The sequence below is a fragment of the Maniola hyperantus genome, chromosome 7 (assembly GCF_902806685.2).
Source record: "Maniola hyperantus chromosome 7, iAphHyp1.2, whole genome shotgun sequence".
Classification (NCBI taxonomy): domain Eukaryota; kingdom Metazoa; phylum Arthropoda; class Insecta; order Lepidoptera; family Nymphalidae; genus Maniola; species Maniola hyperantus.
Genome location: NC_048542.1, coordinates 6675730 through 6701911, shown reverse-complemented (window position 1 = coordinate 6701911; position 26182 = coordinate 6675730). Strand labels below are relative to the sequence as shown.

At 37.1% G+C, this 26182-nt stretch overlaps 1 protein-coding gene across 20 annotated transcripts in view; it reads right to left on the bottom strand.

The window, feature by feature from the left end:
- The window catches only part of shot (dystonin-like protein short stop), a 263692-nt gene that overhangs the window by 46176 nt on the left and 191334 nt on the right, over positions 1–26182 (bottom strand). For 16 of the 20 annotated variants that reach the window (XM_069499573.1, XM_069499572.1, XM_069499576.1 and 13 more), the window contains 24 exons: positions 15090–26085; positions 12828–12974; positions 12647–12751; positions 12110–12228; positions 11827–12025; positions 11340–11567; positions 10693–10830; positions 9901–10124; positions 9094–9294; positions 8588–8867; positions 8082–8189; positions 7557–7700; positions 6914–7019; positions 6208–6333; positions 5486–5643; positions 4968–5099; positions 4386–4498; positions 3831–3972; positions 3069–3235; positions 2783–2942; positions 2198–2394; positions 1490–1680; positions 955–1079; positions 502–662 (listed from right to left, as the gene is read on the bottom strand). In XM_069499573.1, the coding sequence (XP_069355674.1) occupies positions 502–662; positions 955–1079; positions 1490–1680; positions 2198–2394; positions 2783–2942; positions 3069–3235; positions 3831–3972; positions 4386–4498; positions 4968–5099; positions 5486–5643; positions 6208–6333; positions 6914–7019; positions 7557–7700; positions 8082–8189; positions 8588–8867; positions 9094–9294; positions 9901–10124; positions 10693–10830; positions 11340–11567; positions 11827–12025; positions 12110–12228; positions 12647–12751; positions 12828–12974; positions 15090–26085 (14667 nt within the window). The remainder of the gene's footprint in view (positions 1–501; positions 663–954; positions 1080–1489; positions 1681–2197; positions 2395–2782; positions 2943–3068; positions 3236–3830; positions 3973–4385; positions 4499–4967; positions 5100–5485; positions 5644–6207; positions 6334–6913; positions 7020–7556; positions 7701–8081; positions 8190–8587; positions 8868–9093; positions 9295–9900; positions 10125–10692; positions 10831–11339; positions 11568–11826; positions 12026–12109; positions 12229–12646; positions 12752–12827; positions 12975–15089; positions 26086–26182) is intronic. The other 4 variants (XM_069499585.1, XM_069499586.1, XM_069499580.1 and 1 more) reach the window with 2 other exon arrangements.

Sequence of the window (26182 nt, the reverse complement as noted above, 5' to 3'; positions counted from 1 at the left end):
ATAACCGTGGTTATACTGTTGTTTACAAATGCATGACGTCAGAGCACAGATAATCTATCGGCCAAACATGGCCGACAGTGTTTTCACCTGTCTAAGAAAAATATTTTTTTAAATTAAAGTTTTACGGTTTTTAGGGCGCAAAAAAATATAGTGTTAATTTTTTTGATATAATAGGACAAATATTAACCATTTAAGACCAACTTAAAAAAATTGTCAAGTAGCCTATTATTTTTGGTGCATTCGTAACAAAGATGAACTTTTTGAAGTACGGAGTGTTGTCTAAACCTGTCGACCGACCTCGGCTCGCTGCGGCGGCGGGCTAGTCAATGGATTGACAGAGTGGAGAAGGACATGAGGGTTTTGGGAGTTTGGAACTGGAAAGAACCTATATTTGATCGCCTCCGATGGAGAAGTTTGCTTGACCAAGAGCTTTAATGAAGATCATATTACATTATAGTCAAAATATAAACTTTACCAAAACAACAGAAATCAAAGGCTTACCTCTTCCAAACATCGTTTCTAATCTGCTGCAACTCTCGAAGTTGTTTCTCCACGTCTTTCTTAGTGAAAGCAACTGGTGGAAGTTTGGTCAACCTGTCTTCAGCATCGGACAACCATGGGAGGAAGGACTCTTGCGCTTTGTTGTATTTGCGACAGTGTTCCTAAATAAGTAATGAGAACATTATTTTATAATCCCTTTTATACATAATATCTTCCAGAAGTACATTACCAAAACGGAAATATTGTACATCGACCTTTAGAAAGAGATAGCGGTTTCGCAGAGCGTTATCTCTGTCGTTGAGACCGACAAAACATCACATAGGTATGAGTGTCAGAGACAACGCTCTACAACGCCGAAATTTCATTATAAAGGTCGAGGTACAATATTTCTTGCCCGCTACTTAACTAGATATGATTTTTTTTACTTCAATTTATTTAAAGAAAAATCCTTACCATAGCAGTCTGTAGTCTTGTCTGCCTATCGACTGTCTCTCTCTTGAGTTTGTCCCACTGTGTCTGAATCCTGTCTAGGTCCTTACGTAGTCCACTGTACGCTGGCTTCTTTTCCATCTCACGACCTGGATAAAATGCGGAAAATTTAATATTTCGAGTAGGTTGTTCAACAATAGTGGCGATAATCTAAGAATTCTAATCATCAATTGTATGCAGCGTGTTTACGAGCATATAAATGTATGTATGGTACAAATGTGCTAAGAATAGGTTCATCCGCAATAAAGCATTATTTTCAATTGAGTGTTTTGAAGATATTTTACGAAATAATAAAAGTTATTAATGACAAAGACACATGAAAAATCTTCCATTAGCAATATTGAAAGTATGAGTTTCTTAAAAATAGGGATGACTGCATTTCACGCCAGCTTCTTCGCAGTAAAATTTGCTTCGCGAACCGGTGCATGTTTCATCATTTCGTCTCAAAGAAGCAGGTTAAGCAGGCCTACTTAAAATATTTGCTGATAACTATACACACCTTTGTCTAGCAGCATGATGATCTCGTGTTCCCGCTGCGTGAGGTCTCGGTACAGCGGCTCGTGTTTGGCCACCTGTTGCTGAAGTTTGTTCTTATCGGCGGACACCTGCAGTCTTCCCGGCAACGCTGTCAGTTCCGACTGCAGCCAGCCGAGAGTACGAGATACGCTCTCTTCGAGGTTACGGCCATCCCTATGAAAGATACAATTGATAAGACGACCGTATACTCGTACACAACTGCACATGGCTAAGTTCTATACAGATAACACTAATGGCTTCTACCCGAACTTGCGATAAAACTGTTTTTTTAGATATTTCATCATCGACTACAGAGCTACGATAATTTCACTCTTATCTGATATGAGAGATTGTAACGAGATGTTGGAATTTCGATATATTAGTTTTACTTACACGCATAATAAAAGACCTATCCCGCATTTTATTGAATTCAAACATGGGAACTTTGTGTTTCAAAAAGTTGTCATGCATTGCTATTTTAATGGATATTTTAGGAAAATTGATTTGAATGTTTTAAACTGCATAAACGTGTTAAACATCGCTAATTTTTTATGATAGTTACAAATTTGTGGTGTATTTATGCTACACCAGAAAGTAATTTGGCCATTTGCGTATGATTCCTAACTAGTCTAGGATTTATTTAGGATATAATATCCATTTCCTACGCCTTTTGCCACTAATTATTACTTACTTGAGCGCAGCTTCGATCTCCGCCTTCTTGTGGTCCAGTTTCCGCTGGAGTGCGTCGTATTGGCGCGCCGCAGCGGCCAGCTTGCCCTGGATGTCCTGGCGCGCGCCCGCGTCCGCCAGCACATCAGCCAGGGCCGCGCCCGCGGCCTCCAAATCCGCGAGCAATGGACGTTGGCCTTCCAGTTGCCTTTCTAGGTTCTGTTATGAACAATAAAAGAATTTAACATGCATATCGTATCGTACGCAGTCTAGCAGGAATTTTAGGCACCTTCTAGCGCGCGCTACACATTAGGCTGCATCATCTAGTGTTTGGTGTGTAATATAACACAAAATAACTTTAAAAACAGTATATGTTTGTGATTGCAGTCAAATGCAAGTTATAGTTTGTACTTATGATGTTGTTTTGAGTACTAACTGCATAATCAAAATACGCCATTTTTGGATTCCTTAGCCAAAGCACTGCCAATGGGGCCCATAACTAAGCCTCAACGGTTAATATTTTTGCGGAAAACGTTGACGAAAATTAGATTCGGGAGCATCTGACATAATAATATACTTCGATATCTAAACGAGTCATCCAATCTACCTCAACCTCCCGCAGTTGATCGGCGGGTTCGCGTTGTGCCGACACGTCGTCCAACTTGTCAGATATCGCATGCAACGCGTTCCTGAGTCGAGTGAGGCCGGCGTCAAGTTCCCTGGACGTGTCCGCAGCCGCGCCCAAGCTTTCTGCGCGTTGTTCCAATCTGAGGGCAAACAGAATGGTTAAGGGGAGAACAGAAGGGCACCTAGAAGTTTGCCGAATACCAAACTCAAAGCACTGTTGTCGAATGCATTAGGTCATTGTGTACTGGAGTCATCAAATAACTTACTTGTTGAGGAGATCGTTCCAGCGGTCTTGCAACAGTTTCAGTTTCTGTCGCAACTTGTTCGCTTCGGGATCGTTATCGGGCAACCTCTGCAGGACAGTGTGAGCCACTTCTTCCAGATGTACCAATTGAGGTTGTTGACTGCGGAACTCTTCCCGCAGGACTTGCACCTAGTTTAGAAACAAACATCTTTTAATCACAACAAGTAAGACGTTGACTGCGATATCACATGGTGGTAAGTAATGAATAAGGATGTAGTCTAGGTGGTAGGTTTAATAAAGAACTGCCATACCTCTCCCAGGCTAGTTCCACCTAGACTACATCCTTCACAACAAACAAAGTGACTTCAGGTTATTAAGTATTGTAGTCATGCAAGTAACATTCAACCCAAAATTTGGTCTAATCACATACTGGCAAGGCTGGTAGGGATGTTTTTTTACCGTTTTTTCAACAGTTTTTTCTCAATCCTGCATATTTGGCGTGCCCGTAAATTGGATCGTCTCATTTTTTGTTCAAGACCAATTTTACGGTGAACTAAGGCTAAGATCTATCTCTACTCAGACTTAAGATTGAGTTAAAACGAGATAGATTTATGTGAGGGATATAGCTCTGTCCTGTTTTAACTCTGTCTTAAGTCTAAGCTAAGTCAGAGTGCGCTCTATAGATCTCATCCTAAAAGTCTCACAAAGTTTTCCTTTGGCTTTAAACTATCTTCCTTAGACCACAGAAGCGGAGATCTACTTTCTTCTGTCATCCCAAACTAACCTGTTGCACTTGAGTCTGCACCACCCGCGAGTCGGACGAGATGGGTCCAAGCGCCGCCATCATGCGCTCCTTGGAGCCGAGCCACTGCGAGAGGGACGCGTGTGTGTCGTGGAAGTCTTTCATTTCCTCCATCACGCGGATCCTGGGGGAAAACGAATATCAGTTGTTTTGCCCAATCGGGCATTATTTCAGTAATTTAGCAAACAATTATTCCAGGTGATTTCACATGATAAGATAGTAGAAATTTAAGTACATTCAATAATAAGAAGATAAAATAATGTTCAAAAGGGATTTTAATTCACTGAGAATTGTGCTTCATGGAACAATCAGAAGCTTTAAACATCAACTCATATGCTCCCATTTAATTTAATGATTGTATATGCAGTAAATATCTACCTGTATGATAAATTCAAGTTGACTAACATTAGTTATCGGTTTAAGAAATTAAATATTCAACGTAAAATTAAAGAGTCACTACATAGAGAAGTTTTTGCTAAAATGTTATAGTAATCAATGCAATGAAAGTCACTACATACTATGGCCACAATAACTTACTTGTCTTTGAATGCTTCATGTAGAGCTTTCCACCTCGAAGCCACTTCTTCACACTCGTCGTGTAACCGATCTGCACCTTCAACGGTTTGTTTACGACGTAACAGTTCTCGGACCTGATCACAAATACATCTAAGTTTTTATAGACATCCATACCACGAATCTTTAATAATCCATACTAATATTATAAATGCGAAAGTATGCCTGTCTGTCTGCTAGCTTTTCACGGCCCAACCGTTTAACCGATTTTGATGAATTTTGGTACAGAGTTAGCTTACATCCTGGGGATGGACATAGACTACTTTTTATCACGGAAAATCGAAGAGTTCCCGCGGGATTTAAAAAAAACCTAAATCCACGCGGATAAAGTCGCGGGCATCATCTAGTTTTATAAAAGTACAGATTATCAAAAGTATAATGTACTGTTACATGTACGAAAATATGTCATCCGGAATATCGATGAATAAACGCGAATTCATTATGAAACTCCGACCGTTCTATGAGAGAAGCATACGGTGTCATACGTACTAAAATAGCAGAATATTTAGTCTTTTGTCGTACAATTAGTTTTTTCAATCTATTTACCTGAGTTTTAGTTGAGTCCAGAATGCTTTGCTTTTCATACATCTCCTCAAGCACTGCACGCGCTTGCTTGATAGTTTTGTCAGCTTCTTCTTTATTATTTGGAACTGACTCCTTGGGAAGTTGCCTTTGGACCTGCACATATTTTTAGTATTAAATAAACAAGTACTTTGTTATACCTTATCCCTGAATACTAAATTAAAAAGAGAGTGTCGCTCCCTGGGCTGCTTTCATTTAAATTAATTGGAGTTTAAATGACAGCAGCCCCCCGATTGTGAAAGAAAGACGTATTCATCGTAATCGCAATCGACAACAAATACCCCTTGATTGGTTGTTCACAATTCACATTTTTCTCAGCCAATCAATTAGGTTTAAAGACTTTATTTTCTCAAAAAAGAACAAAAGTTTACTTACATGAGAACAATTTTAAATATAAATATAGAAGAAAACATCATTTAAGATACGGTAAATTTGCTAACGATTGCGATTACGACGGATACATTTTTCTTGTATATACTGACCTTGTCTAGGAAAGTGTTAAGGGCTCGGAGGCTATCGAGATGCTTCCTGACTTCTTCCCTAACAGAGTCCAATTCTGACTGCCTGTCCGCTAGTTTGGTTCCCAATAGTTCGTATCTGTTGTTGATTTCAGATATCTGTTGTTGCACTGGTGATAATTCTGAGAAAAAATATTGACATGCATAACATTCATTCATTAAATACACGAGACAGTTATTTCAATGCTCTGATCTTATATTGCATTGTGATTTGCAACTATTGTCACACTTATGTCTTATTTTCACGAAATGATAAAAACATTGAAAGTTATCTTTGAACCGAGATTTACATACAGCAGCCGACAAGAAATATTGTACATCAACCTTTAGAATGAGATTTCGGCTTTGTAGAGCTTTGTCTCCGCCGCTCATACCTATGTGACGTTTTGTCGGTCTCAACGACAGAGACAACGCTCTGTAAGCCGCTATCCCTATCTAAAGGTCGACGTACAATATTTTCTGCCAGGGACTGGGTACTGTTTTTATTACTTTAAAATTCTGTTTAAAACAAACTTTAAAGTAAACTAAAGTATAACGAGTCTAAAGCTAGTGCTATCCTTTTCTTGAAAAAGGACCTGTTGATTTAGTTAAGAGATTGTGTACCACAGCATTAGCCACATTATTAGGTCAAATTCCTTGGATAGTGGTTTATTTGTACAAACACTGTAGATTTTACTATAACGTACCTTCAAGATGGAAGCCGTCCTGGCTGGAACGGCGCGAGGAGAACCCTGACGACGCCGAGTGTGCGGAGGCGGGGCTCACCAGCCCGCGTGCCTTACCGGGCGAGGGCGAGCGGCCTTCCACGCGGCCTGTGTTACAAAACGGTATTCAACACTAACCTCTTAAATACTACCTCCTATAATTTGCCACAGGGAAAATTGTGAAAACGGTATTACAACCTAGACTGTCATTTTTGTTGTCAATGTTCTGTTTAATTGTAGCTAATTCTGTTGTACACAATCTCTAAACTAAAATGACAGATCAAAATGTATTGCTACTTCTTCCACAATACTCTCTGCGGAAAAGGATAACACTAGTTTAATACCTGTCAGTTCAGTTAAAATTATGAAATAAATTATGTAAAACAGAATAAGTCACGTTATTATATTTGAAAGTTTAAAGCTGAAGTTTGCCTAGTTGCTTTTTCAAAATGATCAAAATTCTGAATCACTTTCTAAAGGACTCTTAGTTTTATAGATTCGGTACTTATTAAGTAGCAATATTTTGCTACATATTGTAGATTTTCCGTCCAATTGATAGTTGACAACATAAAGGCAAAGAATTCAAATTCAATGGCTGAGTATTATGGTAATTACAGCAAGATAATATTATTATTTACAAAGAGAAAAGATAAACTAGATATACATATAAATAAAGCTGCACACTCACTGGGCGTCTGTCGCTTGGTGGGGCTGTAGAGTTGCCTCTTCCGGTGCGGACTGTCCGCGCGCTCGCCGCGCGTCAACGCCTCGTACGCCGCGCCGGCTTCGTTCACCTGAACAAATTAAACTATGTTGAACGCATTTCTTTCTTTCTCCTACAGTATGAAAGAGACAGCATATTTAGGTGCCTATCGACTGAAGCGAAGCGGAGAAGAGATGTGCATACTGCAACTAAACGATAAAAAATAATCTGCTGTCCACCTGTCAAATTAGTCAACGTAAATTTTAAATAGTTTAAACGTGATTTAAATATAATACTTGGATTTGTTCAAAGTTCAAATATAGCTGATAAATGAAAACTTCGCTACTTTTTATGCACTAAATAATGTAATAAGATAATAAATACCCTATGAAATGTATGGAGACAAAAGGGCAAACAAAGCACAATAAACAACAAACAAAACAGGGCATTGCAGTGCTGTAAATATTTGTACGAACGATTAGAAACAAATAGTAGTAGAAGAAAAATAATTAGGTATTAAACACTTTCAGGAGGCCTATGCGTCAAAGGACGGGCTGATTGCGAAATTAATTCATAGTATTTGTTTGTACTTAATAAGCCATAAAGACCTTATATTTGGTCAACAAACCTTGTCAATATTGACGGAGAAGTCCCTGTAGTCCTTTGTGAGCGGTCTCAGTTCATCTTGCTGGTGTTTGATGATATCTAAGTCGACGGCAACTGGACGTAGATGTCCAACTCGGTTTTCCATTGTTTGGAGCCATTCCAAAACCTGGATGAATACAAGAAAAATAAATAATACGTTTAATGTTCACTCGCGGTTGAACTAAAAAAAAGTAGCGCGGATCACATTTTTTGAAAATAAGTTGGCAAGTTTTTTTCAAATCATGTACCTAGTCAGTAAAAAATAGCGCATTTAGTCTATGTCACTTGGTACCACGTCAACAAAAGATGGCGGTCTCATAAGAGCTTAAATGATAATATTTGGCGGCCCGAAATAGATCTGAGTTACTCTCAAACAATCTCTCAAGTCGCGTCTAAAGAAGTCTTACTTCAAAAATTAAAATCCTCTTGAGAGTTTGGATACGTTGATCAAAATGATAGAGGGATATAAATATAAGAAAACTACTTTGAAAAGCAATGGATTTCATACCTGTATCCTCAATGATTCGTATTGGCTGAGCTGGTTGGCTCTTTGCTGAGATAGTTTTTGCTTCTCTTCTAACGAGACGTTGAAGTCACGCCATTGGTTCTCCAAGGCCTAAAAGTATTATGAAATCATTGAGCAACAAAAAAGATACATCTTTAATGGAATATTATTTGATTTCAGATCAAAAACAGCAACGATGGATGTTTGGTAGGCGACAGTAAGATATTTTGCTTCGTCTGTCGTGGATCAAGCGTCCAACACGCTTCATTTAGGTCTGAATTCGTACGACGTTGATGTCAGTCGTGTACGTCTATTGTGGTCTGTTAGCCATTGCAGTGCAGATCGGTGCTGCAACGCTCGCAGGAAAGCCATTCAGGCCTTCAATGCCTTTTCAAGACGACTACCCACAAGATAGGGAAAGACGGGTTCAAGAATACAAAGATATTATGTAACTACATTCGGCGACATCGACACTTTCAGCGTCGTATGACATGACAGACTTTACGCACCTTCATCCTGTCGCGTACGACGTGAGTATCAGTGACATCCTTCTTGGAGATGAGTTGTTTGCCGTTCCGCAAGCACTCTTCCAGCAGCGGCATTTGCTTGTCTCGAGCACTCGCTAGATCGGCCAACCTGTGCCGGTCGTCGCGCGAGTCGGCTAGCTCTGCGAGTTGGGAGTGCGCCGACTCCAACGTCGTCGCTTGTTGGGTGAACTGCATTAGTTCCACTGATACCTCTTCCAGGAATTGTCCGCGTTTGAATGAACGCTCTAGTAGCTTTTCGTACCTATGACAACAAACAGGGGATGGTTTGTTATGTGAATATGACTATCTAATTACTAGAAACAAAAATGCTATGTAAACTTAGCAATTCATTTATTGATAAGTGTGTACGTTTTATAATAAGTTCCTAGAAGACATTATAGGAGATATCTAAAAAAGCTTGGGAATGAGTTGTTCTAACATCTTATTTAATGCTAAATTTATTTGTATATTGTATACCACTGGCTTACCTAGCATAAATATCTTCAGCTCTTTGCTCAAGCTTCTTAGCAATTCTGGCGTTAGAAGGCGTTAAAGCCGCATCCCTTGCAGAAGACAATAGCTTGTTTAGTGTCGGTCTGCGGGCTTCAATCTCGGAGTGACCGAGCCTTTGCTCGCGAACTTGCTCGTCGAGCCTCTCTCGGATAAGAGAAACGGGTTTCACTTGACCCCTGAAAGATAATTTGAACGTATAATAATAACATCGAGTAAAAATTGGACACAAAGTAAGACTCTTGGTTTTCCATTCTACTTGGCATTAGCAAATAAAAGTTTCTGTAAAATTGCTTGCTGCAACTGTGAATTTTAGCCTATTCCGCTAGTCGCTAATTCTGCTGAACAATAAAACTAGTGCTATCCCTTTCATAATGCTCCCTGTGGAAAAGGATAGCACAAGACTTTGAAAACCGTTTATACATTGTGCTCAACAGAAATAGACACGTTGTGGCTAATTTTGCTGTACACAATCTTTGAACTAAAAATGACGTAGTTCTAAATGTATTGTTATCCCTTATAATGCTCCGTGCGAAAAAGCACTAGTTTAAATTTCAATCAAAGTTAGGGTGGGCCAGCTGGTTTAGACATAAACGTTTTATCTTCTAACTCAAATCGTTTATTCAGATTGGGTATTATTGTACACACTTTCTGATAGTCACTTGTTGAATTTGCAATACAGTGATGTAGTGGTGATAATTAATGACGTTAACTTAAAACTAAAGCTACGAGGATTCCAAACAAACCCACAACAAACTCAGCCGGGTATTTTTTTTATCACTTACTTGAAGTTACTCTCCACGCCAGTCAGCCACTGCGCCTGCGTCTCGGCGGCGTCTTGCAGCCCCTGGCACTGCAGCAGCGCGGCCTCGAGCTCGGAGCACCGCGAGCCCACTGCGTCGCTCAGTTCGTTGTACCTCCCCGTTATTTCTATCACAGGTACTTCCAGTTGTCTAATTTCGGAAGGTGTGAGGTTGCTTTCTAGAGATTTCACGAGTTGGTCGCATGCCTAGACAAGATGATTTGAGTATTATTTTCAGTTCTTTGAACAACGCTGTTATGTTAGCTTCCTGTTACGCAATCGCGTCCTTCAAAGTTCGAATCAGTGTAGGTTTTGGCCAAGCCCCCCCCCCCCCCCTAATTTATTTACTGTATTAGGTACTACTACTGGAGCACCAGCCTGTCCGAACACACACAAATTGTGTCTGGGTTTGTTCTAGAGTCCAAAAGCTAGGGCCGAGTAAGCGCGACAAGGACAACACTATACGTAAGCAGCAACAACAACGTACAGTAGCCGGCAATAAATATTGTACCTTTAGAGACCTTTAGAATGAGATTTCGGCTTAGTAGAGCGTTGTCTCTGTCACTCATACCTATGTGACGTTTTGTTGGTCTCAGCGACAGAGACAACGCTCTACGAAACCGCTATATCTTTCTAAAGGTCGATATACAATATTTTCTGACGCGTAGTGTAGTGTTCTGGGGTGCAATCTGTTCATTTCATATATATATATATTCAAGTATACTTTGAGACGATTTACTCACAGCATACATTCAATCATTGAAATAAAACTTACGTCCTTAGCGTTGTCAATGAGTCGCCCCTGCGAGAGGATCTCAGTGTGCAGCGCCTTGGCCCGCGACAGCTGCGTGTCCACCGCGCGCGGCTCGCCGCCCACCGCCTCCGTCAGCACCGCGCGTACTTGAGGCTCCACCTAATCAACACATAGCGCACGCTTAACAACGTACTAATTTAACTCAAAAATGCAGAATTTTGGGAATTTGCAAAAAAAACGATTCAGCGTATATGACTTACTCTAGTTATTTAAAAAATTAATATTTAATATTATAAAAATAAAATATTTGTTTGCTTGTAATCAATAAACTCCTGAACCGATTTTAATATTTCTTTCACCATTAGAAAGCGACTTTATCCAGAAGTAACATAGTTTATATCATCTTCAACCGATAGACGTCCACTGCTGGACATAGGTCTCTTGTGGGACTTCCACACGCCTCGGTCTTGCGCCGCCTGAATCCAGCGGCTCCCTTATATAGGTTATACATTATGTGTTTTATATGTAAGTACATATATCAAATTCCATCTGTAGCGAAACCGGGCGGATCAGCTAATATATCACAAAAATTTACTTAATACAATCGTTACAATATATCCCCAAGATACTAGATTAGGTTGTGAATAGATTGATAACAATCAACTCACTGTCTGCATCCACCTCTGAGCCCGTTGTATCGCGTCCCTGTATCTCGCGGAGCCATCAGTCGCCGTCCTGAGTCTGTCCAGCAGTCGCTGCGCTCTGTTGGCCAAGTCCGAGTGTCTCCTCCTGGCCAGCGCCGCGTGCTCTCTCACGACGCTGTCCACTGGGACAGGCACGTGTGATAGTCGCGCAGGTAACGTAGTACGGTAGTCGTTGAGGAGTGCTAGGAATTCCTGAAAAATCGTAAGAATGTTAGCAACGGAAACCATAAACTAAAACTAAAAGCAATTTAGTGACTTTAAATCTCATTGATGATTTTTGCGAGCCTCTCTGGCCGTATTCGCCGTTTTCTATGTAACTAGGTGGTGCCAAGCCTCGATTACAAACTGGGTCAATTTGTAAATTTATGATTTCTTAAGGCGATGACTAAGAATACTAAATTATCAAACATTAAAAAATCTCCTTGTCTGTTTTAAAAATTTCAATTCTTACCTTGCTCTCATCGACGAACTTCTGAGCGGACATAGTGATGAATCTAAGGTCGGCTTGGTGCGCAATCACATCTGACACAAATTCACGTACGTCTTCACTTTGGCCGCTCAAATTGTCTAATTTGGACAAAGCCACTTCCTTGTCTTCGAGCGTGCGGTACGCGCTTTCCATCCAAGAGTTGAACGTATTTAGTTCATTCCTATTAAAAAATCAAAATACAATAACAGAATGTATCCCATGTTAAGACAATAATAAATTATTGAACATTAGTAATGACACTTACGTAAATTTGGCGAGTTCGTCTCTTGCTGCGATAAGACGCCGGAGCATCCTATCACATTTATCGGAACATTTGTCACAGCGTTGTTTAAGCTGTCTCACTCCACGTTCTAGAGCCGCAACCTACGTTAAATTAACAAAATAATTATTATCAGAGGTCCTAGTTGTGAAAGAGAAGTGACTAGATGAGGAAGGCTGAGAACTTGGTGTGGTACTGTTATCTATTCTGTGGAGTGGTGAAACTCAGGGAAAGATGTGATGAATTCCACACATCGGTTTAAAGAATTTATTCTCAAAAAGAACATACTGTTCACTTACATTAAGATTAATTATATATACATTTTAGTAACTACTAACACAGACGCATGCATTACAAATTCAATTTTAAATTTTACTATAATAATACTTAACTATATCTATACCTAATTATAATATTTGTTATCTAACTTATTAACTAATTCAATTTTATGCATAATATTATTACATATTATATATCTTGCATAATATTATAATTATTTTATAACAAAAGTATCCGACAAACCTCATGTGGCGCCAGGACATCGCCGCCGGAAACAAGAAGCTGTTTGGCTTGATCCGCGCACGCGGACACTTGGCGTTGGTGACTTTCAAGATCGTCCTTGATGAGCTGCAACATTAATTTGAATGTGTAGACAAATGTGTGGGTGACAAATTTTGATTAATTCCTGAGAACGATTACATACCTTGAGTATGTTGATCTGATTGCGGAGTTCATCCATGTCCTCTTTCACCCCTTCCTGATTGGCCAATCGTTCTTCGACAACAGCGATCCATTCCAATAATTTCGAAAGAGTCTCATCGCAAAGCCTGTATTTCTCTTCAACTGCTTGCTATACATCAAAATAAATAGGTCAATTTATGATCTTTCCGTTTAGAGCGATATTCAAAATATACAAGCTCTTTTAAGAGCAGCACAGGTGCTTTGTTTCTAAACTACGTTGAAATGTTTTTACATACATCTAAATTGAAGTGCAATCAGTTACTGTGACTATAACTACTGATGTGAATTTACAGTGCTATTTATTTACAATGAAGTAATATCAGGCAACACCACACGTTCTGAATAAATTTTTTTATCTATTGACAGGAACAAACGAAAGAGTAAACGACTCAGCTAAGTTGCTAAGTCATTCACAAGATATCTGAAATGTAAGCTTAATCTACCAGCAAACGACTATGCATTGAAGCCAACAATTTCCCTAGAAATGCAAAAGACACTGATAAGACGAAAGAGGCCAATTTACAAGAGCGTGAAAATGACAAGACACAACCAGTCCAATTGTTGCGTGAAACACAGAACTAGGTGCAAAAAGCATTGCATGCAAGCAGTGAAACATTCACAAATGTCAAAACTGAATGTACAATATGTTTTTGACATTTGCTAGATGAATATTACAAAACTGAGAAATGGTATCAACATTTTCAGAATATGTTATTATTAATTTTTAATTCATAAGTTAATTGTTAAAAAGTAAAATACATAATTATACCTTACGGGGAAATCTGAAACTTTAAAATAAAAGATTTTTGTGACGTAAACGAGATTATAGTACAGAGTCATAGAAAATGTACACGAAAAGGCGGAAATAGTTTGATTCGGACGAATTTATATTTATTACATTAACTATGAGATCCTATTTCATTCATACAACCCCCTTTAAGATTATAAAAATGTAAAAAATCTATCAAATGAAATAAGTTCTCACACAAATAGAGCGCCTATAATTAAGACTATAATGAATTTGAATACTACCTTTGGTGTTTGTGTTTGTAGAAAATGTTTTACCATTTGATATTGTGAATGTTTGCATCGCGAGTACCGCCTTATTATCGGAATTGTAATAGTTTAAATATATAATTCATGCATTCCGAAAAATTTTGAGCACGTTCACATGGAATGAGTATATCGGAACACAAGGTAAAAGAGGTAATGGCAAGTAAATCGAATTTCAAAAACATTATAAAACCAGCAGTCATAATTAGCTGGTTTCCATATTATGAGGAAGCAAAAATAGGAAAGCGGGAGTTCGATGAAATACAGGTCGAGACAAAAGTAATGTCCATTTCGATCTCCCTGATATAACTCTTAGCACAAAGTGAATATGGGGGTTAGGTAATTGGCGATACGGTGATGGTTCTTAAAATCGTCGTTAATATGATCCCTCAAAGGCAAGCATTCACGATTTAGCTCAAAAGGGCTCTTTAGCATCGCAGGCAACGGCTGGAAATAAAAAACAACATACATCGAGCCTTATTACAAAGTGGATAAGCACATCATCATTTGTTTCACTGATCTTGACAGCTTTCATTATAATGTTAAATTAACATTTTGAATTTTTTTAATGGATAATATTAAAAACAAGATTTATCTTTTACAACAAACTTAACAATAATTTATAATAATAATGAAACGAAAAGTTGGAAAACTGTCAATTATCGAGCAAAAGAAAATCTAAAGTTAAGCATCTATAAACAACACAAGACAAATCGAAAAAAATGACTACTGCATTGTCATAGAACTATTGCGTATTTGTTTTGTTCCTACATTTACTGCAAAATTAGAATGTAACGACTAAAAAGAGTTGCGATAAATAATATTATTATTCCTACAAGTTTGCTTCTTAATGTAATTTCGACCCTTATGATAGTTTTTGTGCTGAACTACTTTGAAATTGATGGCAAAACATATTGATCAAATGAATTGTTGACTAAGCTATAGGTAATTAAGTTTCAATATTTAAAAAATATATTTGAAATTAACTTTAGCCTATAACCCAGTTATTGACTAAGTCATGGGGGTGTTGTAGTGCCATGCCAATGTTTAAGCCAAACACTTAAGTAAAATAGATCACCGTCTAAAGAGTGGAAATAGTATAATAGAAAGTTGTAAAGCAATACCTTTGCTTGATCGAAGCAAAAAAATATATAAAATAAGTGTAACTCACCCTCGTTTCTGCTGGCAGCAAATATCCCTTTTTAAGAGCTTTGACTAAATCAAGACTGATTCCTTTCTGCGGATCAATAACGAGTCTCCCTTCAGCGGGGTTCACGAGCTGTTGTTCTATTGCTTGTACCAATGACCATATCTTGCCAGTTTCTGGTTCCTTTACTACAGTACTAGATGGATCAACTATACCCTGTTGGATCGCTGCACCTAAAGTTAATCTTTTCCGATCGATGACGCTTGTGGTTATGAAAGGGTCGTTTAATGCACCTGTAGTTGGGTTATAAATTCCGAAGTTCAAAGTTTCAATGAGTGTAAAACTTTTCTTTGGTGTTGTAAGCAATCCACTCTCTAATGCCGCGCTAAGTGTATTTAGCTTGGAGGTATCCGTGTCTAGAATGTTACCCTTTTCAGCGTCCATCAAGCCTTTGCGGAAAGCCTCAGGAAGCTTTACTAGCTTCTTTTTAAGATTATCTTTAATAAGCGCTGTGTCTGGGTCTATATAGCCTAAAGAAGCTGCATCTTTAATAGTTAGTACTTCGTTGGATTCTGGATCAGTAAATCGAGCAGTACTTATATTAAGATGACCGTTTTCAATAGCTTGCTCAAAAGTTAAGGGTTCCCGAATATAAACGATTAGACCATTTTCGAAGTTGAAACAGAGCATCCGTGAATTACCGCTTTGAGTGTCAAATAATCCCTTAGCGTTATTGTCAATAATACCTTCAGTTAGAGCTAATTTTAATGCCACATACTTATTTTTATGGGGATCTTTAATTAGAGCAGTATCTGGATTAATAAATTCATATTTTATCGCTTCATCTAAAGTAAACTCTCGTAACACTGATTCTCTAGCTGTGGATGTATCTGAAACATATCGTCTAGTGATCTTTTGTAATGTAAGAGGTTGTACGACTGTTACTAGCAAACCTTTGTCAAATGCGATATCCAAACTATATGTTTTCTTTGCTTTAGTATCTAATACCCTACCTTTAGCAACATCAACATCACCTTCTTGTATTGCATTTAGCAGTGGTTTAAATTTACCGGTGGAATTATCTTTGACAATCGTAAGCTCTGGATTAATAAGATTAGATTCAATCGCTTTTTTTATATCTACAAATTCGTTAGTGCTAGGATCTACTATTTTGCCATTATCAGCTCTGAAAAGACCGTTCCTTATTATTTCTTCTACACTAAGATTTCTCTTCGAAGTTACTATCAAACCGCGGTTCTTTGCATCAAATAAATTAATTTGATTTCCGTTAGGTAACACGTACACACTTTCATTCTCATCAATAATGCCTGTTTCTATAGCTTCCTTTAATTTAATATATTTACTAGATGGAATGTTTTTCACAATTGATGTCTCTGGATTAACAAAGTCTTCAGCAATAGAAGTCTTGAGTGAAATTCTCCTTTCTGAGACTGGATGTATGAACAAAAGTTCAGTAATATCATACATGTTCATAGACAAAGTCTCATAAAGAGAGAAGCCAGCACTTTCGATGTCTACAATAAGACCTAAACTCATAGCCTCAGACAGAGACACTTTAATATCCGACCCGGGTTCACTAAATTTGCCATTTCTTTTATCAATAATTTCACTTCGACAGCATTCTGTCAACGTTAATGGTTTTTCCGATTTTTTATCAAAATAACAAAGGTATTTTGGACTTATAATAGACCGCCTAATAGCTTCGTGTAAAGTGATTTTACGTGTAGTTACCGGATCAATAAATTTACCAGTGACATCGTCATAGAGGCCTTGGTGAAGCGCCCTTTGTAAACTAATAGGCGCGTTACTATCTACGAGCAAACCTATTTCAAAAGCCTTAGCTAGGTTTATTTCTTCATTATCACTGTTTATATTTTTTATTTTTCCGGATTTATCATCAATGACACCAGTTTCTATAGATTCTGATAGAGTAATATTATCCCATTTGCCTAACCTATTATCTCGAATATGTACAGAATGAGGATCGATTAAATTCTTTTTGATAGCATCAGCGAGAGTATATTTTTTACCACTTTGCGGGTCCATGAATAGTCCAGTAATTTCATTATACACTCCTTTTTCAATTGCTTCCATAAGTGATAGAGGTTTACGGACTTCTACTAATATGCCCCGCTCAAACGCTTCCCGAAAATCTATCCGTTCGTCTCCTAATAAAATAGTACCGGTTCTACCATTGACAATACCCTTGTCAACCGCAAATTCAAATGGAATAACTTTACCTCCAATATGTACTAACGTAGATTGCGGATCTAGTAAACGTTTTCTGATGGCTCTATCAGTGGGCATTTTATCTTTATTTTGAGGATTTGAGAACTTGCCTGTTTTTGGATCATAGAATCCTTTAAAAACAGCTTCTGGTAAACTAAGTTTCCGTTTAGCTGGTAGTATAAGGCCACGCTCTGAAGCATCTGTAAGTGAAATTTTGTCACCTTGAATAGGATCTTTTATTTTTCCTTCTTTCGAATCTATAATACCTGCTTGAATTGCGTCAGCGAGAGAAATCATTTCACCAGAGTCGGAATTCCTAACTGTCAAAACTTCCTGATTGATATTTCCAACCTTAATGGCATCGTCTAATGTCATAGTAGAATTGTTTATTGTTAATAAGCCAGTATCAGGATCATAAAATCCTTGAACTAAACCTTCTTGTAATGACCAAGGCTTTATATCACTAAGCAAATATCCCTTTTCACACGCATCTTTGAGGTTAACTGAGGGTGATGTAATTATACCGCGATCTAAATCTATTAATCCAGACTTAACTGCCTGCTCAAAGGAAATAACCGTCTCAGACTTATCATCTTTTATTTTAATATCTGTTGGATCAATCAACTTATCTTCAATAGCTTTACGTAAGGGAATAGTTTCACCAGTTCTGGGATTTAAAATTTGACATGAATCTGGTGAATAGTAACCAAGCTCAATAATGTCACCCAATGAGAATGAAACTGTTTTAGTAGCGATAAGACCTTTCTTTAATGCATCATCTAATGGAATGTCTTTACCAGTCTTCTTGTCTTTCAACTTACCCGTATTAGGGTTAATTAGTTTTGTATTGAGAGCTTCGTGTAAAGTTACGAATTTTTCTAATGCCGTGTCTTTTATTTCAGATATGGTTGGATGTACAATATTTCTTTCTACAGCATCATTAATAGCTAATAATTGTTCAGTAACACTATCTTTTATTTTGCCAGATATTGGTTCGTACATATCTTGAGTAATAATGGCTTCTATAGATATCGGTCTACGCGCAATAGTTATGAAACCTCGTTTGATAGCCACCGTAATTTCAATAACTTCCTGAGTTTCAAGTATGACAATTAATCCCTCCCGTATTTCTATGATCCCACGTTCGACAGCATCAGTTAAGGTGACTACTTCGCTAGAGCGAGGAATTTTTATAAGTAATGATTCTTGATCAATGAGACCTTTCTGAACTGCTTCGCCTATAGGGACTAGCTCACCTGTATTTTCATCTTTAACTTCACCAGTTTTTGGATTATATAAGCCTTTTTCAAACGCAGCTTCAACCGATATCTGTTCCGGAATAAAAGTGTCCTCGGGCGTTTCTACTATCCACCCGATTTGAACACATTCCAAAAATGATACACGTTTACCTGTTTTAGGATTAACCATGTGACCAGTAGCTTTATCAATAATAGGACGCGATATGGCTTCATCGAAGGGTATATACTTATCAGATTTGCAACTTAGATCTTTTACAAGAATAGAGGATGGCTCAAAAACTTTGAGTCCATACACCAGTTCTTCGAAAGAAATTTTTACACCAGTTTTAGGATTGATAAATATCTGTTTTTCAATATCATACACTCCCATTTCAGACAGTTCTTCTGGAGTAAGTTTTTGAGAAATAGACAAACTATATCTAGGTTTACTTTCTTTTACAATTACACAGTTCTTGGATACTACATCAACAGTGGCAAATCTACTGATTTGTTCTTGTTCTAAAGAATCTTGAACTGTTAGTGGAGACTCTACACCATTAATTACAATTCGACAAATTTTTGGCTCAATGATGCCTTGTGCTATAGCGTCAATCAAAGGCACATTTTCATAAATAACTTTAAGAGGTTCTGATTTAACTTTAGTAACATTTTGTTCGGTAATTTCATCAATTACTCGCAATGGTTGCTTTTCAGCATCGATTAACAATGCTGACATAGTTTTCCCATCATTTGCTATTGTTTGTATGTTACTTGTGTCAAACACCGTATGTTCGATAGGCTTTTGAGCTACAATGACTTCAACAACTTCTGGATGTGAAATATTTTTTGGATACTTTGCTCCTTGCGATATTTCTTGAGGTTGTGTAATTTTTCCATCTCCTCTGATTATTTTTGGCGTTATTTCTTTTGTTCGAAGTGTTCGCGTTTCAAACTTAGTATCAATATCAGGTTCGGATGACACAGATTTTTTTACTAAGTCAACTAATTTTGACGCCGCAAAAATTGGAGCACCTACAATTGCGACTAAGCCTAATTTAGCAGCATCAGCTAAACTAATTTTATTACCAGTATTATCTTCAATTTCTAAAGTATTTTTGTTAACAATTCCTTCATTTATAGCCTCTTCTAATGTAAATTGTTTTCCTGATTTGAGATCTTTAATAGTTATTGATTCAGGCGTAATTGCCTCTTTGTTAAAATCTCTTATAATATCATCACCTTCATTAATTATTTCTATTACACTTTCTGGATCTTCCGATTTATGGCATTCAATATGTTTTGTTACCTGTAGATTTTCTTCGTCAGTCTTTAGTACTTTCCTATCACTTGTAACGTCAATATTTTCAGTTTTATTACTTTTTGGAAATTTGTTCGGTTCTTCCGATTTTTTAGTTATGTTTTCTGCAGATAAATCTATACAATCTTGTATTTTTGTATTAGCTTTGTCTATTTGATCTGGATATTGTACTGTATAAGGATATTCGCTTTGTTCGTGAGTTTCGGAAACTTCCGCAACGTTATAACTTGTGGAAGTGTTTTGCGTGACTTCAATTGTTGTTACTTTAGAGGCCTTAGTTGAAACAATTGTGCTTGTATGTTCCGTAATATATTCAGTAGGTTCTGTTTTAGAAACTGTAGTTTTTACAATTGTTGTGATTTCTTTTCCATCTGGGGTAATTTGGTGGAATTCTTTGATATCTGGTGATGTCTCATGGATCTTTAATTGATTCGAATTAACTTGGATTGGCTCTTTCTCTTTTATTGTAGTTTCTGGTTTTTCATCATTTTTCTTATTATTAGTTTTTAATGGAATTGATGCTATATCAAAGGTTTCTGTTAAATTATCGACGGTGAATGAATCTTTAGGAACCGTCGTTTCACCTTTTTGGCATGTATTTATAGGTTTGTTTTGGTTTTCACTATCACGTTTTACTTGTAAAGGCATGGATGAAGATATTTCAGATTTTGTGGTAGGTTTAACCAAATTAACTTCTTTATTTTTTATTCGAATATCTTCCGATGTCTTAGATATTTTATTTACAAAGTCAACTTTCTTTTTATCTGTGATGTTTGATAAAGGATTCACGGTAGCTTTGTTGACATTTGTCGATTCACTTGTATGAGATTGAACAGTTTCTGAAGGGAATAGTACAGGTTTGACGTTACAATCACTTGGTGAAATTTTGACAGAATCAGTGTTGGTAATTTTTGACTTCATAATTTCTTCATATTTCGGTTTATGATCTAAAATAGATGCATCTTTTACCAGTTTTATATCTTCAATTTTCTTACAAAAACTATCACTATTTTGAGGTTTTCCATGTGATTGAGATGCTACTTCAGTTTGCTTAGATATCATCATTTTATTTGTTACATTTTTAGCTCCTTCCACTATTGCCATGCCTGCTAAAACTGGTGCTGCAACAACTGCTACTAAACCAATTTTAGCCGCCTTTTTAATATCAAATGCCTTTCCTGTACTGGCTTCTTTGATTTTACCAGATTTACTGTCAATAAATCCATCATTCAAAGCTTCTTTTAATGAGACTGGTTTGCCAGTTTGTAAATTATAAATGACTGAATTGGAATCAATCACATTTCTTTCGAGCGCCTCTTTAAATGTCATTACTTTATTGGGTGATTTTGGATCTCTAAATTTCTGAGTCTTTTCATCAAAAAGTAATTCAAACGCTTCATTCAGATCAAGCATTTCTATATCTTTAACTTTATCTCGAGGAGTTTTGGTTTTACCAGTAGAAACTTCGGTGTTTATAAGACCACTGTTAACGGCTTCAGAAATTGTTAACATTTCTCCTGTGCTAGGATGAGTGAAGGTACCTCGCTCGATATCAATATAACCTAAATTTAATGCATCTTCAAAACTGATATTTGTATCATTTGTTATGAATTGCTCTTTTCTAGTATGTTCATCTCGAATAATACCTTTTTGTCTTGCTTCATCAATGGGAATTATTTCACCAGTTTTTGTATTTTGTAATTCGTTTGCATTTACCAAGACATAATCTGCTAAGAGTTCTACCATTTTAGTGGTAATGGTGTGTTGTGATGTGAAAGTTTCTGTGATAGTAGTAACCATTCCCTCTATTTCAGATATCTCGTTGGGTTTTATTGCAAGTAAACCTTGTTCTATAGCTTTTTCAATAGGCATTGTTTCCTGCGTTTTCGGGTCAGTAAATGTGCCTTCTCGGAGATCAACTATGCCATCTGTTACTGCTTTCTCTATTGGTGTAGTGGAAGAAGATTGGGGAAAAGGTATGTTCATTATCACACCTCTATCTATAGCTTCACCTAAAGGAATAACTTCTCCTGTAAGAGGATGCGTTATGTTACCTGTTATTGGATCAATAATGTTTTGTTTTACAGCCACCGCTAATGTTATGCCAGCCGGGGGTATATTCTCAATAAAAGTAGGAGATTTTTTATCTTGAAATATCTGTGCGTTTGCAGCGGAAATCAAATCAAGTGTACCATTACTTGTTTTAACGATGTTTTTCTCACTATCTATGATGTTTCTTGCAATAGCATCGGAAAGGGTTATGTTTTGTCCAGGTTCCACAGCAATGGTTGATAAGGGATCAACAATGTCACAGATGATAGCTTCTCTTAGAGATAAATGACTTCCCGTTTCTGGATGGATTATTTTTCCAGTGGTTGGATGTAACAAACCTTGATCTAAGACTTCAGAAATAGTTAGACTTCTAGCAACCGGTATTAATACTTCGTTCTGGCCATCACCATCTAATATGCCCCGTTTGAGAGCTTCTTTAATAGAAATAACATCTCCATGTACTGGATCTATGATTTCACCCTTATTTTCATCGACAAAACCTAACTCCATAGCTTTTTCCAAATTTATAGGTAATCCTTTTTCATCTTTATAAGATTTAATGGCTTCCAAAATATTAGCTGTATCCATGTCAATTAAACCCATTTCTAAAGCCTCTCTGGACATAACTACACGTTTCCGAAGCTTTTGCAAGACTATAGGTTTAGTGTCACTTAAAGAAGAGTCTGTTTTACGATCTGTTACACGTTTAATATATTTAGATTTTTCAAGAATTTGACTTTTAGGAAGTTGAACAACATCTGAAGAAGACTCTTTTTTACCCAAGAGAGTACTGTTGTTTGTCATTTTTCTGTTGTCAGCCAAAATACTGTTTTGTATAGATTCAACAGTTATAAAACCTTCAGAGACTGCTGCACCAACTGATATGGGTTTAGTAAAAGCTTGTAAAATCGACACTTTACTAGAACCAGGTTTAATCAATTTATCTGATACAATTTCTTGTTGAATAATATCAGATTCCGTTGCGTTTTCAACAGGTTCTTTGTATTTTTTGTAAGAAATGTAGTCATTAAGGCCCTTCTTGTTTGCTTCATCTATTGTCAATTTTTTCCCCGGATCTAAAACGTTCAAAGCTCTTATATCAGACGTTGTTTGTGGTGCCTGCAATGCATTTGTTTCTATTTCTGCTGTATTTTCTGTAATACTATCTTCATAATTTTTAAACGTTACTGGATCAACAAGGCCCCGTTCATATGCCACTTCCATAGGTAGCTCTTCACCCGTGTTTGGATCAACAACCATTGTATTTCTTACCACCTGAATAACTTTAGAAGCTGCTACTAAAGGTGCTCCGATTACTGCTATGAGACCTACCTTGGCAGCATCTGCAAGGCTAATTCTTTTTCCAGATTGATCTTTATATTCACCTGTCTTTTTATCTACAATACCCTTTTGTAATGCATGTTTGTACGAAATTGGTTTTCCAGTGGTAGGTTCAATTACGTGAACAGTATTATTTGGAACTACACCTCGATTTACAGCTTCAATAATATTCTCAGAAATGCCAGATGTAGTGGATATAACTAATGCTGTAGCTGGATCGTAAATAACACCGGGAGCTACTTGGACAGGTTCTAATAAAGATTGTTCCTCGGGCTCTTCAACAAACGTTGGCGGATGTTGTACTTCTGAAATTTCCATTTGATCGGGCATCCCTTCTACTGACGTGATGGTAATCACTTTTTGGCTAGATATACTTGTCGAAAGTATAACAAAGGTAACAAATTTCCGTTCAATAGCTTCTTTCATTGTTAATATACCAGTTACATGTTTATAATGACCTGTACTATCTATGAGATGTACATCTAAAGCTTTCCGTAAAGGCAATTGTTTTTTAGATTTTGTATCAAGAACTAAAGCTGATTCAGAATTTATAATATTAAGCTTAACGGCTTCTTGAAGATCAAGAACCCTATCAGTACCTGGAATAATAAACATGCCGGTTTCTGGATCAAACAGATTTTGTTGTATAGACTCTTTCAAAGTCCATCCTCCCCGTGGTAGTTCTATAGTGTTTTTCTTTATGGTATGGGACGTTACAGATGGATCTGAAGTGACTGATGTTAATGTTACAGTTCTAATCTCTCGAGTTACTTCTTCTCGCGGTTGAACTGATTCCCTAATTGAATAGTCAGGACTTTTATCAGTCTCAGGTCTGTTATCATGTTGTAGTTTGCTTTCAGGACTAGAAGGCATATCTTTAATAAAAGATTTCTTCGTTATCTTTAATTCTACTACTTGACCGGGGACCAAATCTTTTTTTGAAACACGATCTGAAAGCCGCACGATTCGTGGTTCATTTTGGTCAACACCTAGCAATCCTTCGTCTAACGCTTGTTGAATGGAGAACACGATACCCGTTGTTGGATCTGTAAAAGTTTGTGTCGTCTCATCTATTAAACCACGTCGTATAGCTTCAGCAAATGTAACTATAGTTTCAGACTTCCGGGAAGTATTTGTATTTGTCACAGTTACGTACCTTTTAACAGTTTTGGTTACAGTTTGGAGAGTGAGAGTAATATTTAATAACGAATTTAATAATGCAGCACCTTCGGGAGTAATAATGTTCATTTCGACAGCTTTATTAAATGGTACTGGTTTTTTAGTCGCAGAATCAAGGAGATAGCCTGTTTTAGAATCAAGAATATTTTTGAACACTGCGTCTAAAACAGTCAACTCTTTATCATTCTCAAAAACACCTATTTTGCGATTAAACATTTCTAAAACTTCAGGACGAACAATTGACACTTTAGGACAATCTTCTAAAAATACAAAGTCACCGCTTTCAGATTTTAAGAAAGTTTCACCGTTCACGTATTTTAAATTACCTTTATTTAACGATGTGTTGAAGGAAACGAATTCACCGGTTTTTGGATCTCTAAAACCATCAATATCAAAAATTGATCTTTGAGACACAGACGTTATGAGACCTCGATCTACTGCTTCAGGTATAGTGCAAATTTCTCCAGTTAAATTATCACGGAACTTATTATCAGGAAGAATTATTCTAGAGCCTAAAGCTTCAGATAATGTGAGCAACTGTCCGGTGGTTGTATCGGTAACGCATTTTATATTATCACTATCAAGCACGCCAATCGATATTGCTTCTAAAATATTCAAAGGTGTCCTATTTGTTGGTGACAAAATTTTACCATCATTCGTCATTAAATTATTATCACAAACATCTTTAAGGGTCATTGGTTTACAAATAAAATGTTTACTGGCAGCTTCCTTGAAAGACATTTTTTCCTTAGTTATATTGTGAACATATTTTGAATGTTTAGTATTAATTATGTTCTTTTCTATGGCATCAGCGATTGTTATTTTAGTATCATTTTTAGGATCTACTATCTCTCGTATATTTGGATTTATTAATTCGTTTTTTATCCCAACTTCTAATTGGAACCTATCCCCAGAGTTTCTGTCCAGGATCCAACCATTATTATCTACTAGATCTTGAGTAATTGCATCAGATAAAGACAAAGCGCTTGATTTTATTTTGATAATTTCATTGTAAATAAGATATCCCCGTTGGTAGGCTTCCGCAATAGTTATGTAGCTTCCGTTAGAGAGCCTGTAGAGACCTTTTTGTAAATCGACCTGACCACGATTTAACGCGTCCGATATACTCATTCCTTGGCCGGGCCTTTCACCCTCATCAGTCACCTTGATTCTCTTTTCCGCTGGGTCAATCAATCCTTGTTCTGCGTCGTAGAGTTCTCTTTGAATTGCTTCCAGTAAAGTTACTTCATTTCCATCTTCCGTCATTCCGCATGGTCCAGTCAGTCTGGCAGCTAGCTTGGGGTCTATTAAACCTTCTTTGGCCGCTTGTTCTATCGTCATAGTTTGTCGTGTAGTAGGAGAGGACAATAATCTTCCCGTTCGTACGTCCAATATTCTCATGCTGATTGCTTGGCCGACAGTCAATATTTCCCTCGTTTCGGGATGAATAATACCTCTGGACTCTATAATATTTGGACCTTCGTACATTTTATGAACACGTTTGAGATTTCTTATGTCTGGTCTGTCGTCGTCGCCGATAATTGTTTTTGTTGTGTAGTTAGGAGAGTTCAATTTGCCGTTAGTCATTGATTTGATAGGTGCATGGCCATCAAGCTCTGTTGAGTGTGACGTCCTGACGTATCTGTATTAATTTATCAAATAAAATAAAATTTTAATTTATGATATCAATCATACACTTAAGAATCTTAGTGTCTTAATTATTTTAACATCATAAAAAC